The sequence below is a fragment of the Chinchilla lanigera genome, unplaced genomic scaffold (assembly GCF_000276665.1).
Source record: "Chinchilla lanigera isolate Chin_1 unplaced genomic scaffold, ChiLan1.0 scaffold00035, whole genome shotgun sequence".
In the NCBI taxonomy this organism is placed as follows: domain Eukaryota; kingdom Metazoa; phylum Chordata; class Mammalia; order Rodentia; family Chinchillidae; genus Chinchilla; species Chinchilla lanigera.
The window spans coordinates 22281844-22294087 of record NW_004955436.1 but is presented as its reverse complement, the minus strand read 5'-3'; the positions used below and the strand labels follow the sequence as shown (position 1 = coordinate 22294087).

Here is a 12244-nt window from a genome sequence, read left to right as displayed (position 1 = left end):
ATTATCCTTAACTCATTTGTGGAGGCAAGCATCATACTGATACTAAAACCAGAGAAAGACCCAACCAAAAAAGAGAACTATAGGCGAATTTCCCTCAGGAACATAGATGCAAAAATACCCAACAAAATAGTAGCAAATAGAATGCAGCAAATCATCAAGATCATACACCATGATCAAGGGGGATTCATCTCAGGAATGCAGAGATGGTTCAATATATACAAATCAATAAATGTAGTACACAGTAATAACAGAGCCAAAGACAAAAACCACATGATCATCTCAAGAGATGTAAAAAAAGCTTTGACAAAGTCCAACACTCATTCATGATAAAAAGCCTACAGAAAATCAGAATAGATGGTCTTTACCTCAATCTGATCAAAGCCATCTATGACAAACCAACAGCCAACATCATACTAGATAAAAACTAAAAGCTTTCACTTTAAAATCAGGAACAAGACAAGGATGTCCACTGTCACCACTCCTACTCAACATAGTCCTGGAAACATTAGCCAGAGCAATTAGACAAGAAAGATAAATAAAAGGAATAAGGATAAGAAGGGAAGAAGTAAAATTATCATTATATGCAGATGACATGATACTCTCCATAGAAGACTCCAAAACGCTCCTTTAATTTCTTCTTTAATTTAATCTGTGACCTATTGGTTGTTCAGGAGGCTGTTATTTAATTTCTACGTGTTTATGGAGTTCTTGTGGTTCTCTTTGTCATTAATTTCCAGTTTCATTGCACTATGGTCAGATAGCATGCATGGGATAATTTCAGTTCCTTTGCATTTACTTAAATATGTTCTATGGATTAGTATGTGTTCTACTTTAGAGAACATCCTGTGTGCAGCTGAGAAAAATGTGTATTCTGATGTTGTGGGGTAGAACACTCTCTAAACATCTACTAAGTCCATTTGTTCAGAAGAAGAGAAGACTCCAACAAATTCAGTAGCATATCTGGATACAAAGCCAACACTCAAAAATCAATAGCATTCCTGTACACCAGCAACAAACACACTGAGAGAAAAATTAAGGCAACTGTATCTTTCACAATAGCATCCAAAAAACTGAAATACTTAGGAATCAATCTAACAAAAGAGGTAAAAGACCTATATAGTGAAAACTGCAGTATTCTGAAAAAAAGAGATTGAAGAAGATTTCAGAAAATGGAAAGATATTCTTTGCTCATGGATAGGAAGAAATCAGCATTGTGAAAATGGCCATATTTCCAAAATTGTTATACAGATTCAATGCAATCCTGATCAAATACCATTCGTATACCTCACAGATCCAGAGAAAACATTCCTAAAATTCACCTGGAACCAAAAGAGACCCAGAATAGCAAAGGCAATCCTGGGCAACAAAGGCATGGCACCTGGCATCACAACCCCTGACTTGAAATTATACTACAAAATGACTGTGATAAAAGCAGTATGGTATTGGCAAAAACACACAGACCTGAGGATCATTTGAACATACTGAAAGATTCAGCCACAACCACAAACACACTCAGCAACCTTATCTTTGAGAAAGGGGCCAAACAAGTTTACTGAGAGAAAGATAGCCTCTTTAATAAATGGTGCTGGTAAAACTGGCTCACCATATGCCAAAGACTGAAACTAGACCCATGTCTATCGCCATGTTCTAAACTAAAGTCAAAATGGACTAAATATTTAAATATTAAAACAGAAACACTAAATCTACTGGAAGAGAAAGTAGGTAAAAATCTTGAAGACATAGGGGTAGGTAAAGAGTTCATGAACAAAAGCCAAACTGCATGGGAAATACTTCAAAGAATCAACAGCTGGGATCTCACTGAAAAGTTTTTGTACATCTAAAGCAGTCATGAACAGAGTAAAAAGAAAACCCACAAATTTGGAAAAAATTTTAGCCAACTGTCTATCAGACAAAGGACTTCTTTCTACAACATATAAAGAATTAAAAAAATCAGCCCCCCACAAATTCAAAGACCCAAATGAAAAATAAGTGTCTGAGATGAATATACACTTCTCAGATAAATAAATACAAATGGCAAATAAATACATGGAAAAACATTCCACGTCATTAGTCATTTGAGAAATGCAAATTAAAACAACTGAGATTCCATCTCACCACAGAAAAAATGGCTATCCTCAAGAAGTGAATGGATAACAAATGCTGGAGGGGCTGTGGGGAAAAAGAAACCCTACTCTACTGTTGTTGGGAGTATAGACTGGTGCAACCACTGTGGAAATCAGTCGGGGGATTCCTCAGTAAACTAGAATTACAGGTCCCATTCAACCTAGCTATTTCCTTTTTGGGTATTTTTCCAGAAGAACTAAAAACATCATCCACAGCAATATATATGCACCCATTTTTATAGCAGTTCAATTTGTAATAGCTACATCTTGGAAACAACCCAAATGCCCATCAACTGAGGAAAGTATAAAAAAGATGTGGTATTTTTATATAATGGAATATTACTCAGCTATAAAGAAAGATAAACTCAAGGCTTTTATAGGTAAATGGATGTAACTAGAGACCATATTCATGAGTGAAATAAATCATGCTCACATGTGTAAACACTGTATTGTCTCCCTAGTGTAAGAACCTGAAAGAGTAAATAAAATCTGAAAGGTACAGTAGATATTGTTAAAAGGAAAGAAACTGCTCAAAAGGAAAGAATGACTGGGTGAGGGAAAAGAGAAAAGAAAGAAGGAAGAAAAAAATACATATACACAAGATAGCTAAGATAATTGTACTAATAATTTCTACAGCTTTACTGAAAGAAACAGTTAATGTTTAACTGTTTGATCAATCTCACATGCCTGTATTTGTTTATCTGAGTAACCAATGTGAAGATAACAATATGTAATACAGCGACCATTGTTAATTTCCTATCACCTTGTCTGAACTTTTTATTGCTTTTATTATTTTTATATGGTTTTGTTTATGTCTTTGTGTTTGTTAATTTGTTTTGGTTCTTTTCTCTTTAAAATAAAAAAAAGAAATTCACTGTTTGAGACTTTTGTGCCTGGCCTCCAAAATGCCTGTTTTGAAGATGCTGCTGTTCATTTGTGTGTGTCAGCTTCATCTTTTTTGTTAGAGAAGCAGTCCCACTATCTTATGTCACACATGTATGGATGTCTTCCTTTCTCTGCCCTTTTAGGAAATAAGCCTTTTAATGGCAGTTACCTAATTTTCTCCATATTTGATGATCGCCCAAGTAAGAATGATTATCATGGTACCTGTGGGAAAGTGGATTAGAATGTGGACTGTTGTCTCTGACTGAGACTATGCTTAGACAGAAAAGTGTAAAAGAAAGGACAGGGTCAGTCGGGGCAAACCATTTGGGAACCTGAAGTTGTTGGGAAGAACTGTGATAAAATCTCTAAGTTTAGTCAATAGATATTTACTACTTTAACATAACAACATGCATCTTTTACTTCCCTTTTCAAGTCATTTTTTAAAATTTGTGCTTCTCTTTATCCTCCCAGAGGCAACTGACATAATTCTTCCATTAATATCCACCATTACTTCAAACTTTCAGAAAGTCAACAAGATAAAATGTAAGGAAAAAATGAATATAAAAGTTAATAATATATATTATATTAATAATTATATATCTTAATAGTTATATATTGGAGACTAGGAAATAAAATATCAGGCAGAAATGATAAAATGGCAAATGATGAACAAAAAGACTGCAGAAAGAGATAGAGATGAAAATGGAGAATATTTTCATTTTAATTAAAGAATTATAGAAAAGAATGTCAAGATTTTATGACTTTTCAGTGTATACATAAATTGAACATCTTTAAAATGAAAATCCCAAATCTGAAATATGTACCAAAATTTAAAAAAAAAACCCTCTGAAATTTGAAACACTTCTGGTCCCAAGGATTTCAAAGAAGGGATACTCAACCTATAAGTACTTTAATAAATTGAGAAGCAGCAGCAAATTTATCTAGCAAGGAATATATAGGTTTGAGGCAAAAAAAAACAAACAAACCAGGTAGCTCTTTCCCCACCACCAGATACTCCCATGGAGCCCCATTCACTCATAGAGCTCACATGTCCCTAAGGTCAAGTTTACCTAATTTTTTATTAGCCTATTCAATTATACTTTCATATGAGATATTGTTTCCCCTATGAAAGATAGAAGTAAAGAAAAAGAAACAGCAGGAAAGGATTTAATTGTAACATATCCTTTGAAAGCAGCAGCACATAATATTGTACAGACAAGATATCTTGCCTATATCTTCTACTCTGAATAACTGCTAGGAGGACAACAATACATAATGTATCAACTATTATAGCTGTCCTAATAGCCTGTTTTGAAACTTGCTTTCGTTGTTGTTTATCTTCTTTTAAAAGGAAAGAACAGCCAGGATAGGGGAAAGGAGAAAAGAAGCAGGAGAAATACATATACATACACACACACTCAAGATAGCTGGGGTAATTGTACCACTAATTTCTATTGGTTTGTTGAAAGAAACAGTTAATGCTTAATTGTTGATCGATCTTGCATGCCTATGTCAGGTGATCTGAGCAACTACTTTCAAGATAACAATATCTATATTAACAACTATTGTTAATTTCCTATCATTTTGTTTTGAAATTCTGCATCATTTTCATTGTTTTTTGTTGTTTTGTTTTTGCCTTTGTTTTCTCTTCTTTTTAAAATAATAAAAAAAGAAAATGGCAGCACAAGTGATTACTATTGGTTAACCTGAAGGAAAGGTTACATTTCTCTTTGGAAGACAGAAATGAGGAAAAGTAATTTCCCTATACCCACAAGTAGTAATTTTTCCATTTTCTCACTGGACTGGTACAAGGATGGTTTGATAGCTGTGGAATGGGTCTTCAGCATCATCTCCCTATCTATCTCCACCAGTACTCTTACTCACCATTCTTACCTCCTAGACTTATTCTCTCCAAGTCTTTGATCCAAATATTAGCCATTCATTTTAACATTTCTTATTCATTACCTTTCATAATAACTATTCTTACACAAATAACTAACATCGCTATCAGTAAGAAATATTGCCATGAATTACATGCTGTGAAAAAGAGGCAAATGGAAGGAGGATGATGGTGGATATAAAATGGCACAAAACACAGCCCTCCAGTAGCATCCAACCCATTTGCCTATGCTAGATAATCTTCCTACACAAGTTATCTTTCAGCCCTTAACAGCTGTAATAAGTTAACAAACAGACTGTCATAGCAGCACTGGATGATAAAATGCATGACTGGGTATACCTTGGTAATAGTGGATCAACTTAAACTACAGCAGTATGGATATCAGAAATGTGTAAGAATAGTATGTCCTTGGTATAATCTTGTAAAGGCTGTCAAGAGGAAATGGAAAAGAATTCCTAGAAATCCACCCACTTGATGTGAATTAGAATAAATTCTATGGGAAGAAAAAAAGATTGTGGGCTGCTACTTCAGTATTATTGTGGGGATCCCACTGGGAGAAAAGTAGGGAAAGGCATTACATGGGAGCTAATGTTGGCAGCAAGAGAACCAGTGGGATCCTGGGTACAGAGGCAAAGGTTTCTGAGGCTGTCCAGGCCCCTGGAAAAGAATGACAGGAGAAGGCTGTCTCTCCCAGGTAGAAGGAGCAACGTCAGTGAAGTGCTGGCCTGGTGGTGCTTAGGCGGGGAGTGGCCTAGGGGGTTGTGATGGAGAGGGTCTAGATGTGGATCATGGCCACAACTAGAGGACCACCCCTGGACCTCAGAGATAGATAAGCCCAGCTCCACATGACACTTTACATAGGTGAGGAAACTGAAGCCCATTCAATAAAACCACCTTGCTCACAGGGTAGTATGAAAGAGGAAGGGCTGGAAATCCCACTTTCTGGCTTCCTGTCTACCCCACCCTCACCCTTCTAGGCTGGGGACCTGGCTGCAAGGACCATTTGTTTTTGGTCTATTTCAGCCATAGAATTTTTATTATTTTATTTTGTGGTTTTCTTGGGGACAAGATTTCACTGTGCAGTTTAGGCTGGCCTTGAACTCACTATGTAGCCCAGACAGGCCTCAGACTTGCAGTGATCCTCCTGCCTCAGCCTCTCAAGTGCTGGGAATCCAGCTGTGCAGCCCCATACGTGGCTCAGTGGAAGCAGTCTTGAATAGTAGTTCAATGTTGTACTTTTTAAGTTCTCATGAAAATTATCAATAGAATTGTGCTTTGTTGGTTGGGATATTGAGGCAAATCCGGTTGATAGTATGACCTCAGGCTTTCCTGTTGAATACTATGAAGGTGCAGTGTATAGCAGCCATTGAAAACACTGTCAGAAAGGTCAACTGTTTTTATACTGGCCAGCTGTTCTCTACAGTGACAAGTTGATACTTTGGTATTTTTGAGGATGATCAGGACAAAGGTCAGACCACTTCCGGTTTGAATTATTCCTTGACAAAACTATGTAGATAAATGTGATGCAAAGAGCAGGGGTTCCAGATGCAACACAGGTCTTATAAAAGACTGGCTCATTGAGGGACTTCTAATATTTTACCACAAGACATATAAAGAGAATGACGGTCAGAATAAAAGCAGAGCAATACTGAAGAGATGTGTTGTAGAGACAGAGATCAAAGGCATTTGTGTTACTTTCCTAGAACTGCCATAGCAATGTACCATGACCTGAGTAGCTGGTAAGAACAGAAATGTCTTCTCTCACTGTTATGGAGACTAGACATCTCAAATCATGGTGTTTTCAGGGCTAGGCTCCTTAAGATTTGTGGGATCACTGCTTCCTTGCCTTTCTAGCTTCTGGGGGTCCCAAGGGGTCTTTTGCTTGTGGTGGCACAACTCCAATCTCTGTCTATCTCTGCCTTTATCTGATCTTTCTCGGTTCTCACCTTTTCTTATAAGTACCCTAATCCAATTGTCCTGGTTACTTTTCTCTCATTGCTAAGACAAAATACCTGGCACCCAAAATTAAGGAAGGAAAGGTTTATTTAGTTTACAGTTTATGGAGTTACAGTCCATACTTGGCTGGTTCCAAGGCAGCGTGGCACATGGCAGAGGGTAAACATTCATGGCGGCAGAAAACAGCAAAGCAACCAGAGCAAAAAGGTAGGAATGGCGGCAAGCAGCCTCTTTCCCTCCCTTACACTGTATGCAAACTACCCACCCCAGGGCAGTGTAGCACTCACATCCATAATCCAGCATCATTGGATCATGGATCAATCATAAACTCTAAAGGCCCTCCCCATGACTGCATGTGACTTTGGGGGGACACCCAGACACAAACCATAGCACCAACCTAATTCTAGGATGGTTTCATCAGGACATCTTTAATTAATTACATCTGCAAAGTCCCTACTTCCAAGTAAGTTCACGTTTTGAGGTTGCAGGTAGACATGACTTTTTTGGAGACACTGTGCAATCCACTGTTGCACTGACAACACTGGAATTTCTCCAGAAGTAACATAAAAATTGGATCAATCAAGTCATTTGCTTTGTTATTGTTCGTTAAGGTTAACAGGGCCTTCAAAGAACTTGGTTGACCCAGGAAGTGGGAAATATTATCTATACCAGAAACCACAAATAACACGTGTGACTTTTCATAATTGTTTGTGGTTTGATTTAGTAGTGCAAAGAGCCACAAACCACAGTGGCTTGCTGAGGCTGCCAACGTCTTTGAGGTCACTCTGCAGCCATGGAACTCCTAACTCCTCCTCATTGGATAACCAGCCCTTTGAGAAGAAGGGTCCTTTTCATGGGATTTTTTGCTGTTGCTAGTTGTTTGTTCATTATTAGTTTTATAAGAAAAAATATATATATAAAATGGAACTCGGAGTTAGACCTGGTTTTTCACTGTTAGCATCCAGTATGTTTAAGACAAGGTGTTTTCACACTAAATTGAGATAAAATGTGGAAATAGTTTAGCTTTGACATTAATTAAGCAGGTATAGTCAGAACCTCTCTTTTAGGAATGGTGATTTATGAAGCAGAAAAGTATTACCTTCAAAATAATTAAAATACTGTTAAGTTTTTTAAAAAGCAAGCTGCAAAACAGTATCATGAGTATGCTATGTTTCAGATAAAATAAGGGGCTATTAAAAACACACACATATCTTCTCATCAGTGCAGAAGAAACATAGGAACAGTAAGTGAGAAATGAAGGTTATTGGTTCCCTTTGGGAAGTTGTGTGGAATAGGATTGAGGCCAGAGCAACACTTTTCTGAGTATACTATAGCGCACATGCTGACTCTGCTAACCATGCTTAGGTTCTCTCCAAATACCTCAAACTCCACAAATAATTAAAATCAACTCGCATGTGGGGGAACCCAAAATGAAACCCAAGCAGTAAGAAATAAATCTAAATTGTTACAAATGGATACTAGAACCACATGAAAGTTGTACAAAAAAGACAAACTTAGGTAACTCTGGTCAACAGTATTTTGACTAGATTATATAAATCGAAAGACTAAAGAACTGTACTCATATACTGTAATGTAGCTGGTAAATATGTTTCTCACAGGAGCATAGATTACCAATTCTGAAACTACTTTGTCCTACAAGTGAACAAATAAGTAAATCTCATGTAGATAACAGTATCTGGATTTCTCACTGTTGGAGAAAGAAAGTTCAAGTAAAGAAAGAATAATGAGCCTCGAGCTTTTGTATCAAAGTCTGAAGGGTCAGTATGAATTCATGGTCTTTAACACACATACACATGGTGATGTGTGACTGGATTAGAATCCATATACATAAGTCCAGGCTCTGTCCACACAGACAGCCTAGAAATGACGCCCTGGTAGTGACGAGCATGCCGAGCACTCCGATCTTGGTTTCTCAACACCACTGTCCAAGAGAAGGAACCAGAGCTTTGGGAGGAAAGGGTTAAATCCAGGGTTGGGGCGGAGAAAACACAAGATGAGTCTGGACCATTTGTGGTGCTAGAAAGTAACGAAATGTTGAGAAAGGATGGGGGTTCTTAAAAGAACGCTGGAGCCACACTGAAGGAGCCAGCCGGCCAGAGCTATAACAACTGCAGCAGCAAAACGAATAACAAAAATATTCAATTATAACTCGAACAAAATAAATGAGTGCATGTTGATATACATAAATAAATAAACAAGGTAAAAGGAACAGCTCCTCTTTGCAATAGAATTTCAATTAATACACGAAGGAAAGACTGCAATAGAGAAATCATTATGTGGCATATTGGTTGCTGCCATCAAAATCTACTTATGCACACTAACATTAGTGGGTGTAAGTTAGGGCAGAGTACTTGCATAATCCTAAATGACCTCCCACAAGATACTTATCAATCACAAAGTGAAAAACCATGACTTTATAATCGGAAACCCCAATGATACCACTTGACATTACAGAGAGATCAAGGTGAGCATCACCAGTAAGCAGGCCCATGGGTATCCTAAGTCCTTTGAAATTCCCCAAGAAAGATAACTTAATTTCTGTGGTATCGTTGCCCAAAGGAAACAGCTCATATGATTGTGAGGAAGCAGCAGATGAAGGGGAGGGGGTGACCAGCACTTTCAAAAGGGGGAAGGTCATGAAAGCCAAGAAAGGCTTTGAACTGCCACCAATTCGAGGAGAGGGAGGCTGCACAACGACTCAGTGTAAGGTGAGATGCAGGATTCTGGGATAGAGAAAGTGGGAAATGGGTAAAATTCAAGCAAAGTCTCCAGTTTAGTGAGTGGAGTTATACTAATATTAGTTTCCTGGTTGTGACTATTGTATAACAGTTACACAGATGCTAAAACTGGGGAATACTGACTGAAGGGCATGTGGGAATGCTCTGCTATTTCTGTAAGTCTCAAGTTCAAAATAAAAAGTTTTTAAAATTATGAAAGTTTAATTAGTTCAGTGGAATCACTTGTGTGTTTGTGTGGAGTCTCTGAGAAATTCAATACAGTGTAGCTGCGTTTATATTAAAGAGGAGACATTTTAACTACTACCCTCATTGTGTTCATTACAGAACATCAGCTTGAACAAGCATTGTTTTTTAAAAGTAATATTCAGATTGTATTTGAAAGACTCAAAACTAAAGTTAAGTTCATTTGTTCACAGACATAATGAATTGCAATTTCCCTCTAGGGATTTACAGGATGAGATACCAAATCTGAGCAGAGTTAACCAGGACAGAGTGGAAGGACTGTTCTATCAGAGAGAACCACAAGTGTGAATCCCTGAGATAGGAAACAGTTTGCCTCACTTTAGGAACTGGAAAACAGTAAGAACAGCAGGAACTAAGGAATTAAAGAATTAAGTTTAGGTTGGTGAGGGCCACACCGGACCGTGCAGGAGAACTGAGAATGATTCTGAGAGCAGTGGAAACCTTTGAAGAATTTTAAGCAGAGACACAGGAGCTGGAAAATCAGACTCTTACTACATCGTTTATATAACGCTGACCACAGTTCTTTATGTTCTATGAGAAATGAGATATAGAAATGGCCCATGGAACACATTTGGTAAGCCAGAAGAATGTATTTCCTGGTAAAACTTCTGTCCCCTGAGACCTTAGAGATGGCAGAGTCTTTGTCCCACCTACCTTGAGGGAGCAGCAGAGACAAAAGTTTACCTGAAATAAAATATCGAGACTTTCCTAAAAGGCTGATGCCATGTTGAGCATTTGCAACCACCAGGAGGATTTTTAGCATTATACAACCTGATCCAATGGTGGCTTGTGTGACTCTGAATTTCTGTACAGAGTTCAAAAAGTCAGTTAAAATATTCATCTACCTGAGAGTAGCAATGTCATACAACTCTCAGAAAGCACATGATTCAGCAGGCAATGCAGATGACTTGTCAATCAGAAGCAGGCTGGTGTCCAGGCAACTGCACCCAGCTTCTAACCCGGTTTTCCCAGCAGTCCCTGCAGTCCCCAGAGAGGACTAGAACTGGCTAAGAGCTAAAAACCCACCTGGGTCTTGTGGATCAGAAAAGAGTTTCTTTTGTCTCTTTTTGTAAATTCTGCTCTTTGGGGATTGAACCTGGGACCATCACACTGAGCTATATCGCTAGCCCTTTTTATTTTTATTTTGAGACAAGGTCTCACTAAGTCACCAAGTCTCGCAGGCAGTGCTCAAACTTTCCATCCGCCTACCTCAGGCTCCCAGAGTGCTGGGACTGCAGGCATGCGCCACCAGCCCAGTTGCAAATTTTCCTTTGAAGTCAAGAATATGACCACTTTAAAATGTCAGTCCTCTGACTTAACTGCTGAGCAGGCTTAAAATCACTCTGATCAAAAAGAAAAACAAAGGAATTCCTATTAGTTCAAGGTTCAGTATTAAATCAGAAGCAGTCCCTTTCCGTTCATTTTGCCTGAAATTAAAAAACAACTAAACTTTTTGAAAATTTAAGGGTGAGAAGAGAAACTTTTTTGTGTATAACTTCTATTGTTCAAAACTCCCAGACCTGTGGGGACATTTTTCTGACCTTTGTACCTATACTGAACGGAAGCAATTTTTTTCCTTGACTACTAAGGACCCTGCCAAGTTTCCTGGGCGACTTTTGTCCTGCACTCTTGTCCTGTTCTGTCTGCTGGAAAGTTTTGTGGTTGCTTTCAATAATAATAATAATAATAATAATAATAATAAATCCCAGATATCTTTCCTTAAAAATTTGTTTGTTTGTTTTTACTCTACCACAAATACGGAGAAAAATGGCTAATGAGTTATTCTGATTTATTGGATTCCAATTGGCAAATAGCTTAAATTTTAACGAAAGGTAAAAACCCTTCTGTTACCTGATGTCATAAATCAGTTAACGGTTTTATTATTTCTGAAAAATCAGAAAGCTCTGCTCTGTGCACGGGCACAACTGCCAAGGGAGAGACGTACCCAGGAAAGGGTGGCGGAAATGTTACTTTAGAAGCGCAGCCTCCTCTAGAGCCTGTGCCCTGGGAGCAGACTCTTTTCGGATTCGGTTTTCGCGCTGCTGCTGCGGGACTGGGAGTCTGAGCCCGCACCGGCCCGCGGTGGAGGCGGGAGCCCGGGCGGACGCGCAGGCGAGGGCGCCCCGAGCGGTGGCGGCCACCGTCTCAGGTTGCGAGCCGCGGGCACCGATCAGAGTGATCGCCACCAAAGTCCTCCATCCCAGCCCCAGTGCTGGCCCGGACAGGTGAGCACCCGGGTGGCCCGGGACCGGAAAGCGAAACCCACCGGCTCAACTCACTGCGCCACCCACGTACCTGCGCGGCCGGACGTCGCCGCCGCGAGCAGCAGCAGAGGCGACAGCAGCAGCCGCAGGGCCGGGCGGCCGGGCGCGGGGCTC

The 12244-nt window shown here is 39.0% G+C and overlaps 1 protein-coding gene across 3 annotated transcripts in view; it reads right to left on the bottom strand.

Moving 5' to 3' along the window:
- The window catches only part of Il20ra (interleukin 20 receptor, alpha), a 41821-nt gene that overhangs the window by 29155 nt on the left and 422 nt on the right, over positions 1-12244 (bottom strand). For 2 of the 3 annotated variants that reach the window (XM_005389284.2, XM_005389282.2), the window contains exon 2: positions 12162-12244. In XM_005389284.2, the coding sequence (XP_005389341.1) occupies positions 12162-12244 (83 nt within the window). Of the gene's footprint in view, positions 1-11075; positions 11097-12161 lie in introns of those variants that run through there. The other variant, XM_013516702.1, reaches the window with a different exon arrangement.